At 44.9% G+C, this 13,900-nt stretch overlaps 1 protein-coding gene across 1 annotated transcript; it reads right to left on the bottom strand.

The window, feature by feature from the left end:
* Window positions 1-504: 504 nt before the first annotated feature.
* Window positions 505-1,808, bottom strand: LOC100279415 (uncharacterized). Its single transcript, NM_001152427.2, has one exon. The coding sequence runs from the start codon at window positions 1,468-1,470 to the stop codon at window positions 1,021-1,023; it is 450 nt and encodes a 149-aa protein (NP_001145899.1). The 5' UTR covers window positions 1,471-1,808; the 3' UTR covers window positions 505-1,020.
* Between the last annotated feature and the right edge of the window lie 12,092 nt (window positions 1,809-13,900).

Here is a 13,900-nt window from a genome sequence, read left to right as displayed (position 1 = left end):
CTCCGTTTGTCCATCTTCAGGTTGGTCCGACTGACAACGTTGTCTTGCGGAGATGTCCAATCTCTACATTATCCTAGGGTCAACCTGGATCGTCTTCTGCTTCACGTGATTAATTAACGTACCTGAATGGAATGCATTATGCACATGAATGCATATAGACAGGAATATCACCAGCCTAAATAGTGCTACGCGATAGCGAATTAAACACCTATAGCAAGACATCACAAATCTAGTACGAAAATACTAGATATCGATATCACATTATTTTATGACTTAGCAGGTAGAGTATTTTTAATCGAATCATACCTTGCCTACAAATTTATTAACATATTCTTCACATCATTTATACCTCAGACCTATCCACCACATCACCATTATTATTCAAATAGAAACCGTCGGCTAGCTGATTAAAATCCCAAACCAGTTTTACATGTTATGAACTAGCCAAAATATAGCATATATGTCTATCAATATCTTTTACATAATTAACACCCCAAACATATGCTTCATCATACAAAGACGATGTGTCAACTCTACATTTATGAGCATCAACACATACAACCCGTGATACATTTTAACAACCATTTAATTTAACCATGACCACATTTATCAGTTTTATGAGCGAGACACTAGACTTATTATTCACTTAACCACTCCTCACACAATAATTATTTTAAACTTGAGTTTCGCGTGACACGACCACTTCATACTTATGTACACAATCTATTCATCAAACCAATAATTAAGCTAACAGAAATATGAATTGGCATACCATTCTAAATCTGACGTGTTTTCCGTGAACACAACAAGGATTCTGGTTTAGCCCTTGTGTCGAGCACTTGGTGAATATCACGCTGCTAGCTTCGTCTTCACCCGACTCTTGTTTTTATTGATGATGCACGGAACGATGACGAGAGCGAGTCTGGAGCGAGCTGGCGAGGTGTGGTCGAGCAGGTTAGCGCGAGCTCTAGCGAGGACACGAATCTAGTGAGGACTCCGACGACGGTGAGGTCACGAACACTAGAGACATAGGGTCAAGCGGCGAACACGTTCGACATGCATACATGAGCTGAACCGAAGACGAGGAATCGATGAATCGAAGTTCGTTGACAAGCACCACGGAGGAATCAACGACGTTGCTGCACACACCACGCGACGAGGAATGATAACAACCGGCAAGGTCGACGACAAGCCGACTAAACAAAACTCCACGACGCCGACCGACACACTTTCCAGAGAATGGCGGCTAACAAGATCCGAGCTGGGGAAAACACCGGGCGTCGCGGGCGGGGAGACCGCGGGCACGACGGGAAATGCCCACTGCGAGCGCGCAGGGCAGCACGCGGCGAGCAAGCTGCAGCAGGGTCCTCGGCAAGACGCGGCCATGGAGGAGAGAGAGAGAGAAAAGCAGGGGCAACGATGGCCATGGAGGAGAGAGAGAGAGAGAAAAGCAGGGGCAGCGATGGCCATGGAGATGGGGAGCTGCACGCAGGGGCGAGCTCGACACGGTGGAGCACGCGACCTCGGGCGCAGCGGCCATGCCGCGCAAAGGAAGCTCTGGCACCAGGGAGCAGGGTGAGGCAAGCAGAGAGGGGCGCGACACGGATTGAAGGACTAGAAGCTTGGGCGCCGGCAGAGGAAGCTGGGAGCGGAAGGGAGCTCCACAAGCTGGGATCCGACGCGCGCAGCAGGGAAAAGGGGAGGGAGGGAGAGAAGTCTAGGGCGCAACAGCTTGGAGGAGAGCTCGAAGTGGTGCGTGGAGGGGCGAGCCAGGGAGCTCCGCGAGCTGGAGGAATGCGCGGCTGGGGGAAGACCCATAGGAACTTGAGCTTGGGGAAAGGGAACCGGCGAGCAGAGGAGATGGGCGCCGGCAGAGAGGAGCACGTGGCTGGAAAAAATCAGGGAGGGAGAGGGCGGCTGAGCGGATAGGGTCGGCTGGGATATTTTTTTTTTCTTTTCTTTTTTTATACAAGTGAATCGCATATATTTTTGAATTAAGATTTTTAGCGATAAACAAAGGGTCGACATGCTATACGGCAAACGGCTACACACTCTATTTTCTGAATCACGAAACGGAAAATCCGAAGTTTACGATTCTGACTAAATTTCGTTTAGATAGTTTTCGTGACTATTTTGGGCAACACGTGAACAGACTGGATATCGGATACATTATTTGAGACAACACTGGTTTAGTCGATCTCGGATAAAAATTTATCTGCCATCTAAACACAGTTGATTTTAGTATCTTACAGAGTGTGCTGAAGAATAAATTGGACCATAACCTCGCGCACGATTTCTCTTAGACAATGCATGATTCAGATTATTTTGCCCCAAATATTTTAGTCTTCGAGTTCAAATTAATTTGCCCGGGATAAAAATCATCCGAGTGGGTCAGGCTTCCGAATTCGTATTCTCTGTATACTTTTATACGGACACACGGCTCGACATATCACGAAATAAATGCGCTATATCAATGCGGCATCGAGAATGCGATCCATTCTGGAAGCGACGACACGCATCACACATGTGGGCGAGAAGCTGTGCACATTGTTCTTTTCGGATAGCGTGGGGCTCCAAATTTTACATAAAATCAGAAGTTTTCTGATTTTCGTATTCACTTACGCGTGTGATCCGAACAGTTCAAAAATCCGCCAGCGACGAAGATTCGATAATCCAAAAGTTTCATGAACCCTTTTTAATTGCGTAGATTATCGAAATGAAAATGGCACCCAATTCGAACTTTTGCGAGATTATTAAAATTTAGTGTCCACTTTATATACTGATATCCTGCGCTTAAATCCATAATCGCTGTTTACTGGAGATAACACCTGGGGTGTTACAATGTCCAGCGGCTGCAGTGCAGCCCCTGGCACTGCTGTCTTCTTCGGCGGCATGATGAAGGCTGATGCTTTGCTGAAGGTTGTGGAAGTGAGTACACCGGAGGTGGGCGCCAATGTTGGTCACTTGTCCTCAAATGCTATAGATGAAGAATAAGGCAACAAAATTGTTAATGATTAAAGACCTTCGTTCTTCGAAGCATTATTTCCTTTCGGATATAATGATCTTCAGACGAATGTCATGAAGGACGTAGCTTCATCATCTCAACATACGAGTATAAATATAAATATAAATAAGGATGTGAAAGAACATTAAGGAATGTAAGATAATGATCAGATCCTCACAATTTATTTATATTTATATCCACATATAAGAATTAACATTAATGATATTTATAATACAAAGGGTACCTTCGGCTCGCCAGAAGGTGAGAATGTAAAGATGACGCGAGAGAGAGATTACAATCCAACGTAAACAGTACGGTGCTATTGTTCATCTATTTATAGGCACGGGACACAACCCGGATAAGATTACATCCATGCCCCTGACATTTACTCTTAATTATAATGCGAGTTATCAAGGACGAAGTAGTCTTTTCCCCTTAGGTCGGTTCCGTCCTTCATCCTTGCTATTATACCAAGGCGAAGCTCCTTTAGCCATAGCTTCGGCGTTCATCCATGTCACCTTCGGGTTGTATCTTCATATTACACATGCCTTTGTCATGAGAGAACCTTCATCCCAAAGCCGAAGCCTCCTGTAATAGTCTATGTCATACTGAAAACATATGGTTAGTCACGTTTTTGAGGACCTTCGGAAGAGGAAGGCCCCCAACAAAGATGGTTGTTGTACGTCTTGTGTGACGGAACCTCCCAAGTAATTAGGCCCACCTACAGTTGTCCTTGTCCAACGGACTTCAGACAACCCTGTAGGTGCCCCTGAACTACTTGACAAGTTCGGTATCTTTCCTTACCTTACCAGGAACGTCTCACCCGTCTTGCAGACATTACAGAACATCGGAGGTAAAGAAATGCGGAAGCGATGTACATAACTTACATTTATTTTAAAAACAAGCTCAAGTTGTTTTGTTACAGACCAGAACTAAAAACGAGTGCAGAGTAATAATATTATACAAACCAAGGGAGGCAAAAACCCCTCCCGATAAGTTTAAGCAAAAGATCCTATGTGGAGGACCAAGTCCTCCCGCACTTCAGTCTTGTTTTTCTTCTTTAGGAACCACCCTGGCATAGAAGCAGCAGAAATTTGCTACTTCCTCACCTAAAAACAACAAAGGGATAAACCCTGAGTATGGAATTACTCAGCAAGTCTTACCCGACTAAAGAAAAGACTCTCAAGGGTATGCTGGTTATATGGGAGTCAAGGTAAGGCTTTTCAATAATCAAAGACTCTGTTTTGCAGAAATGCTTACTAAAGTGGATCCTTAAAATCCAGTTTTATTTGTCAAGTTAAGTAGAATTACCTGTAACTAGAGTTCTTTCTACCCTAGTTCAATCACTGGTCCTACACTAGCCAATTTCTTAACAAAAACCCATCATCTTTAGTGGAATGCTACGTGTAGGTCAGTGACCAAGTCTTCATAACCGCGAAGGTACGGCGATCCGAATCGATTATACTCAGCTGAGGATCTCCAATCACACGACATATGTAGCACTTAACCCTTGCATATGTCAACCCGCCACCGGGGTTCTTAAGACCGGATCAGGTTCACGCAAACCGAGAGCACAGATACACCACCGTCCAGCCTCTTGCCACGGAGGGTACACGCTACTCTCGCCACCGCTCCACGCCCATTTCGTGTTATCTTATTCCGGCCTTAGTCTGCCTGAGGCAAGGCTTACCCATGACGAGGCATGTGACCAGTTAAAGGGTCCTCGATCATCAAGCCTACATCGACAAGGTCCTTAATCGACTCAGACGGAGACACTACACCGAGACTCTCTTCTCGTGCAAGTCACCCGCCCGGTCTCAGCTTAATCATTTAACCCCAAAGGTGGGTACCTGGCAGAGGTACATCTTTTCCAATGTTGAATCCATCACGGCCGTGATGGATTCACCATCAAGTTTTATTTTGAAAACAACCCACCCACCTTTGCCACATCATATTTTGTAAAAACAAAACATTTTGTTTTTCTAAAGCAAGACTAAGCATCAAAATCTTTTGTAAAATGGGTGATCAAGGAAGGTAATCAAATTCAAGGAAGGTAATGCAGGAATTGTTTTATCAATCAACTCCTATCACCTAATGCATCAAGCAAGTGAGAAAGATTTTAAAAACAACAAGGAGGGTGGCAAATGCACCGGGGCTTGCCTTTGTTATCAGGTGAGTCCTGCTCGGATCCACAAATATCGAAATAATAGCAGTTGCCTGCTTGAGGATCAGAGGATGGTGGTGTCCCTTCTTCAGTGACTTCTTCTTCTTCTTCGTGTTCTAACATAACCATATATATGCATAAGAATGGATGCCATGGGATGCTCATGAGGATGCCAAGATAATATAAACTTATTATCTAAGTCTTGAGTACAACTTTCCTTCACGGTACTCCGAGAACCTAGGGTTTTCGGAGTCGGTAAAGGAGTTCATAGGGCAGGGGGTGGTTTTGGGTTCTAGTTATCAAACATGGTCCAAATCAACTCAAACCCTACCCAAGGCTTCTAAATATTATTTTAAGTTCCCATAAAAAGTTTGGGCATTTTTGGACTTACCAATTATTTTCTAAAAATCCATAACTATCACTTTTAACCACTTTAAATACCCTAAAATTTCTTATTTCCAATAAAAATCACAAAATTATTTTTATTAAATTCTAGGGAAAATAACAAGCCTAGGTTCACAATTTTACCATTTTTCTACCATTTTTAGCAGATTTCTAAAGCTCTGCTGAAAAAGAAAAAAAGGAAAAACTTCAACAGTAATGGGCTGGTTTCAGCCCATACGGCCCAGTCCAGAGGGGAAAGAGCGCGCGCGCGCCCGCGCTCTGGCAACTTTGCAGAAAGGGCCCTGAAGTTTTTATTAACTGAGAACAGGTTCTTTCACTGTTTAACCAAGTCACTGACTATTTGCACTAAGAACCCCCATCTTCTATCCTTTTGCATGGTGATGTCCCCGACGCCGTTCACGCGCGACCGTGCTCCGGCGAGCACCTGTACCGGCCGAACGGGGCAACGACTGGGTTCTCCGAAAGGCAGACATGAAATCGGGGCTACCCTGACCATTTCCCCCAACCTAATTGCAACAAAGACCAACTACGTAGCTCTGGCCACGGTGGCCGTGATCATGGCGGCTATACGGTTGTGTTCCCGGCGATTGGTGGCGAGATAATTCAATTAAGTGGGGCAGTGAGCATCGTGGTCATACAAGAATGTACGAACAACACAAACAACGACAGGATTGACCCTGATTTGCGTTGGCCGCGGCGGGTTGTTCTTCACGGTGGCGGAGAGTGGGTTTTGGGGAGAATTCCAAATTCGCGGATTCCAGTGAACGACTGCGGCTAATTCGTGGTGGCTGGACAGCTTACTACCCTACGGAGTTCAGGGAGGGGTCAATTTATAGTGCTAGCGGGTGGTGGCCGTGAATTTCGAGCAAGACGCGCGGCGGTCGGAGGTGGAGAAGAACACTGGCGCACGCGAATTAGTGTCCTACGCCGTGGCAACCTCACCGGCGTTGATTTGACAGCAGTAGCGAGTTACAGCGACGCGGTGGAAGGGTTGAGCCACGCGACGCACGGCCGGGAGGCGGCAGTTGACGGTGAGCTTATCGGCTACAGCCGCAAAGCAGAAGGGCAGTCACGGTGAGTCACCGGAGTTATCTCTAGGGGATGGCTTTTACCTGGCGGCCTTATCGGGTCATCGGCGACGTGAATCCTACAGCGGTGGCGTGAATCACGGCGAGGGGTCACCGGCGTCGAGTCGCCCGCGCTGTCGTCCTAATCTGTGCACTGTACCATGGAGAATACCTATTCAGAGTGTCTGACAGCCAGTATTTAGGCCCAATTTGCTCACAATTCTCTATGGTAACATACTTAAAGTTCTGCAGCAAAGTTGTTGTCCATTATACCATCTTCATCTTTGTTACAACATCCATGGGCAAATTCTTACTAGATTAGTCATAAACTGTTGCCAAAGATGATCCAATACCACTGTCAGTCTGATTTTCAGACTTAATCAGCCTGACAGCCAAACTTCAGGCTTAATTATCTCTAAATTCTTCTTAATAACTGAGCTCACATTCTTAAGCAAAGTTGTTCTCCCTTAATTGGTCTACAAACTTGTTGTGGTCACCTTGGGCAAAATTCCTATATTTTAAAAGATACAGGGCTCCAAAGTTGAACCAACTAAACTGAAATTCAGATTTAGAGAAATCTCAATTGGGGTCCTTTTTGCATTTGAGTCTAAAACTCAACATTTGGCTTTCAAGTCCACACATTTGTGAACCAAGGGACTTAAGAACCTTATTTGACTTGGTTTTTTGCACTTTAGTCCCAAAATGGATTAATTTTGCACATAAGCCCCTAGGGTTTGGTTTTAGGGTTTTCCAGGGTTCCAATTAGGGTTTCTGGTATCTCAGGGGTATAAATGTGACTCCACTTTGTTTTTGGGGATATTTTATGACTCTTTCCCTAAAGTCTTTAGGTTTTCTCATCTTGGGTTAAGTTTTACCCCTTTAACCTCCATTTAGGGTTAAGTTCTTTAACCAGGGTCCTATTTGCAAAATCCTTAAAACAGTACAACTTGTTTGAAATTTTTGCCTAGTGAATGCACTCTAGGTGTATCAAACATATGCAATGCCAATGCTATGATGTCATGCTCAAGTTTTAGTTATAGTAACACCAGGGGTGTTACATCCTTCCCCCCATAAAAGAATCTCGTCCCGAGATTTAAAGTCCAAGGGTGAGTAATGGAAAAGGAAATGTGTCACATTTTTATTTCCTTATTTCTGGTACAAGGCAGGGTGGCGTGGGGGTTCATTCCTTTATTGCAATAATTATATACATTTTACAAATTACATGAGGCTAGAAAGCCTGGGAAATTCTTATTCAAGAAATCTTGAGTTTCCCACGTAGCCTCTTCCTCAGAATGCTGGTTGCATTGTATCTTGTAGAACTTGAGAGTCTTTCTCCGGGTAACCCTGTCCTTTTGATCTAGAACTCGAATAGGATGTTCCGAGTATGTTATGTCTGGTTCCAGGACAACATCCGTTATTTCAATGGTTCGATCGGGAACCCGAAGACACTTCTTCAATTGTGACACATGGAACACATTATGCACAGCAGACAAGGTTTCGGGTAGTTGGAGTCGGTATGCCACTGGTCCACATTGCTCAAGTACTAGGAATGGACCAATGTACCTGGGTGCAAGCTTCCCTTTAACCCCAAAACGCGATACTCCTTTCATTGGTGAGACTTTCAGATAAACATAGTCTCCTTTCAGGAAATATAGGGGCATTCGCCGTGTGTCTGCATAACTCTTCTGACGAGCTTGTGCTTTCTTCATATTACGAATAATTTTCTGAACCTTATCCTCGGCTTCTTTCACCAGATCAGGTCTAAAGAAGCACCTCTCACCAGGTTCAGACCAATTAAGCGGAGTCCGACACCGTCGTCCATATAAAGCTTCAAAGGGTGCCATCTTGATACTTTCTTGATAGCTATTATTATATGAAAACTCCGCCAAAGGTAAACATTCATCCCATTTCTGTGAGAAATCCAGGACACATGCCCGCAGCATATCTTCAAGTATTTGGTTCACTCTCTCAGTCTGTCCACTGGTTTGAGGATGATAGGCCGAACTGTGGAGTAACTTAGTACCCAGGGATTTATGAAGTTCTTCCCAAAATTTGGATACAAATTGTGGTCCACGATCCGACACTATAGTCTTTGGAACACCATGCAAACTGAGAATACGAGCAATATATAATTCCGCAAAGGTAAGTACCGGGTAATATGTCTTGACCGGTAGAAAATGAGCAACCTTTGTAAGTCGATCAACAATCACCCAGATAGAGTCATACCCTTTCGCGGTCCTGGGCAATCCCACAATGAAGTCCATGCTTATGTCTTCCCATTTCCATGTTGGTATTGGTAATGACTGCAATGGACCGGCAGTTTTCATGTGTATGGCCTTGACACGTCTGCAAGTGTCACACTTAGCCACATAGCGTGTAATTTCAATTTTCATCTTCGTCCACCAGTAGTACTGCTTTAGATCATGATACATCTTAGTGCTTCCCGGATGAATAGAATAGCGACTAAGATGCGCTTCATCTAAAATTTGCTGGCGGAGTTCTTCACTCTTTGGCACTACTATGCGGTTGTTAAACCATAACACACCTTGATCATCTTCCTTGAAACATTTGGCTGTTCCAGCCCTTATCTTCTCTCGTATGTGCTTCATACCTAGATTATCCTTTTGAGCATCAATTATCCTTTGCAAAATGGTTGACTCAAGCTTTAGCTGATTCAGAGTCCCTTGTTGGATTATTCCCAGGTTTAGCTTCTCCATTTCTTGACATAAAGTGTTCTCGGAGGTCTTCGTCATAAGACAGTGGCAGGAAGTCTTACGACTTAATGCATCTGCCACCACATTGGCCTTGCCTGGGTGATAATGGATCTCCAGATCATAGTCTTTAATGAGCTCAAGCCATCGTCTTTGCCTCATATTTAACTCTGACTGGGTGAAGATGTACTTCAAACTTTTATGATCTGTATATATGTGACAGATATTTCCCAGCAGATAGTGACGCCATATTTTCAGGGCATGAACCACAGCAGCTAGCTCCAGATCATGAGTTGGATAATGCTCCTCATGCCGGCGCAACTGCCTTGAAGCATACGCAATTACTCGGCCCTCTTGCATCAGTACACAGCCGAGCCCACTGCCAGATGCATCACAATATACATCGAAAGGCTTAGTGATGTCCGGTTGAGCCAATACCGGAGCAGTGGTTAATAATATCTTCAATTGCTCAATGGCTTCATTACACTTAGAAGACCAATTGAATTTAATGTCATTCTTCAATAAACTTGTGATTGGCTTCACAAGCTTAGAAAAATCTGGTATGAATCTGCGATAATATCCAGCTAGTCCAAGAAAACTCCGGACTTGGTGAACAGTGGTTGGGGGTTTCCACTCCAGAATATCTTTGACCTTGCTAGGATCTACCGCAATTCCTTTAGCCGATAACACGTGCCCCAAAAATTGAATTTCTTCCAGCTAGAACGCGCACTTGCTGAACTTGGCATATAGCTGATGTTCCCTCAGGCGCGTCAATACAATCCGTAGATGCTGAGCATGCTCCTCTTCATTTTTAGAGTATATCAAAATATCGTCGATGAAGACCACCACGAACTTGTCCAACTCGGGCATGAACACCGAGTTCATCAAATAGGTGAAGTGGGCAGGAGCATTAGTGAGCCCGAAAGGCATTACCAAGTATTCAAACAATCCATACCGCGTAGTAAATGCGGTCTTCGGTATATCCTCGGGCCGAATACGGATTTGATGATAGCCCGACCTGAGATCTATTTTAGAAAATACCCTCGCCCCAGTCAGTTGATCAAATAAGATGTCGATCCTTGGAAGAGGGTACTTATTCTTAATGGTGACCTCATTCAGGGGTCGATAATCCACGCACATTCTCAAGGTTTGATCCTTCTTCTTAACAAAAATGGCGGGGCAACCCCATGGGGACGAGCTTGGCCGGATAAATCCCTTATTCAGTAGATCTTGTAATTGAATCTTCAATTCCGCCAACTCATTAGGGGGCATACGGTACGATCTTCGGGAGATGGGAGCCGTACCAGGCTTTAGCTCAATTACAAATTCTACATCTCTTTCTGGGGGCAGTCCAGGCAAATCTTCCGGAAATACCTCTGGAAACTCACATACTACCGGAATATCCTTGATTTCCGGTACAATGGCTTCGTATACTCTACCAGAAGCTTTGGCCGGATTGGTCACGGGGAGAGACAAAAGAATTTCTTCTTGATTATAGCTCAACCTGATGGTTCTGAGTTCAGTGTTGAGTATTGCCTTGTACTGGGTTAACCAATTCATACCCAAAATCACATCTATATCCTGGCCTTTCAGAACAATCATGTTAGCAGGAAAGTTCCGTCCGGCCATTGTTACTGGCACTTCATAGGCCACTTCTCTAGTAAAAATGTGTCCCCCAGGTGAATGAATTTTAAATCCCTCTTTTGATTCATGACATGCATTGTGATGTTGCTCCACAAATTTCTTGCTAATGAAGGTATGCGAAGCACCAGAATCAAAAAGAATAATTGCAGGGTGACTGGCCACGGGAAACGTACCCATCATCACCGGCTCTCCTTCCGGTGTAGTGGCCACCTGGGTGTAGTATACACGCCCCGTTTTCTTGGTATTTCTCCCCACAACATTTCCCTTGGGCTGAGTAGACTTCCCAGTTCCTTGCTGAGCATTGGATTGATTTTGCTTGGGGTATGGGCAGTCTTTGATAAAATGTCCTGATTTGCCGCAGTTGAAACACCCAGTTGAAGAGCTGGGCAAGGCAGGGAATCGAGTGCCTGGGGCACCCGGCTGATTTGGGGGAGTGGGGGTATTGTTGGGGCGGATAATAATGGGCTGTTTGAAAGGGAATGCTGGTGGACGAGAAAAAGTACGGTTTTGGCTAGAAGGCCGGATGACGAACCGTTGCCTCTTCGCCTGGCCCTGATTAGGCCTCTCACCACCGAATCCCTTATTCTTCCCAGAACTTGCGTATTTTGCTTCCACAGATAAGGCTGTACTAACAGCCTTTCCATATGTGAGATCAATGCATGTGGCCATCTTTCGCTGCAACCGGTCATTTAGACCCCTCATGAAGCAGTTCTTTTTCTTCAAATCAGTATTCACCTGGTCGATGGCATACTGCGATAGGTGATTAAACTTGTTGAGATACTGATTGATGGTGTCTCCTCCTTGTTTCAGCTTCATGAATTCCTCTTGCTTCATATGCAGCACCCCTTCAGGTATATAGTGCTCACGGAAGGCTGCTTTAAATTCTTCTCAAGTAATTTGATGGTCGGCAGGTTGGATAGCCACAAAATTTCCCCACCAAGTACTGGCAGGGCCTCGTAGTTGCTGTGCCGCGAACAATGGCTTCTGCGTTTCAGAACAACGAAGAAGACCAAACTTTTGTTCAATGACCTGTATCCACTCGTCGGCTTCTAGCGGATCTTCTGCCTTGGTGAATAGAGGTGGACGAGTTTCGGAGAAGTCCAGATAGGTGATTTCACGGAGACCTTGCTGGAAACCTCTTCCTGCCTGCTGCTGGAATTGCTGTTGACCCGCCATTTCCCTAAGGAAGCGGGTATTATCGGCGGTGGCATTCACCAAGGCGGCAATCGCCTCGGCTAGCGTGGGTGGAACCGGAGGTGGATTTGGGGTGACATCCCGACCCCCAGAAGTTCCGGCTGCGTCCTGTCCGCGAGTCCTGGTCGGCATCTGAGGCAAAAACATTTGAAATAAACATAATATGCCAAAGAGACCTTCCATTTTACATTACTATAAAAAGTAATGATACAGACTCGATTTTACATAACAGGATACATTACCCATTATACCAAAGTTCAACCTATTATACAACAGTGCATCCTACAATACACTACTCTACTTCTATTACACCATTAATCCTGCTTTCCGTTACTTTTGGCGGCCTCATCGTCAGGTGTGGGAGTCCAGACGTCAACCAACCTCAAAGAAGGAGGGGGTTCAAAAAGGTCTAACTCCCCACCCAGCGCGCGTCCCGCAACGTGAGAGGGTCCGGCTTCCGCCTCAGCAGAGTGTGCAGGCACACTAGGGTGTAATTGTGAGTATAGTATATGGACTTCCTCATGCAACGTATTGCAGTAGACCTGCAGGTTGTCGACAGCTGAGCTAAGTTCTTTAATTCGGGCCTGAGCCCTCGCTTCCTTAGCACATGCCAGCAAATGAGACTGTACTGCCCAGTCAAGTGCTAAGTCCCGATCAGCAAGCTGATCCTGCAGGTGACAGATGTCCCTTCTTAGTTCATTGATTCTATCTCCGTATGCGATCCAAGCATCGGTCCTGTGTTGCAGCGCTGCTTGAAGTCGACTCACTCGGGCTTCAAGGTCTCCTATGGGGTCATTACTTCCGCTGCTGCTGCTTTCGTGTCGAGGGGCTAGTTGATGCCGGGGTACTCCAATCGGTCCCGTTGACTTACGTGCCGTTAGCCTTATGCGTGGCGGCATCTTTCTAAGGGGAAAAATGTTATTAGTATAATTCTTAGCATGATGCATGAATAAGTACAGAATCAACCTTAGTCGATTCAACCTTCTATACATTGCACTCTTCCTATCTGGTCTTTAAGATAGACTCTTCAGAATACTTAGGTAAGAAGAGAAAAGAGTTTTTAGGTAAGATTTTCGAAAATCCTTTTGAAGATGCCTCATAATATCTGCAAGAAAGGGCTACGCTCCGATACCAGCTGTGACGGAACCTCCCAAGTAATTAGGCCCACCTACAGTTGTCCTTGTCCAACGGACTTCAGACAACCCTGTAGGTGCCCCTGAACTACTTGACAAGTTCGGTATCTTTCCTTACCTTACCAGGAACGTCTCACCCGTCTTGCAGACATTACAGAACATCGGAGGTAAAGAAATGCGGAAGAGATGTACATAACTTACATTTATTTTAAAAACAAGCTCAAGTTGTTTTTTTACAGACCAGAACTAAAAACGAGTGCAGAGTAATAATATTATACAAACCAAGGGAGGCAAAAACCCCTCCCGATAAGTTTAAGCAAAAGATCCTATGTGGAGGACCAAGTCCTCCCGCACTTTAGTCTTGTTTTTCTTCTTTAGGAACCACCCTGGCACAGAAGCAGCAGAAATCTGCTACTTCCTCACCTAAAAACAACAAAGGGATAAACCCTGAGTATGGAATTACTCAGCAAGTCTTACCCGACTAAAGAAAAGACTCTCAAGGGTATGCTGGTTATATGGGAGTCAAGGTAAGGCTTTTCAATAATCAAAGACTCTGTTTTGCAGAAATGCTTACTAAA

Source organism: Zea mays, chromosome 1, assembly GCF_902167145.1.
Source record: "Zea mays cultivar B73 chromosome 1, Zm-B73-REFERENCE-NAM-5.0, whole genome shotgun sequence".
NCBI lineage: Eukaryota > Viridiplantae > Streptophyta > Magnoliopsida > Poales > Poaceae > Zea > Zea mays.
Note: the sequence above shows the minus strand (reverse complement) of the source record. Positions and strands in the feature narration are given on the sequence as shown.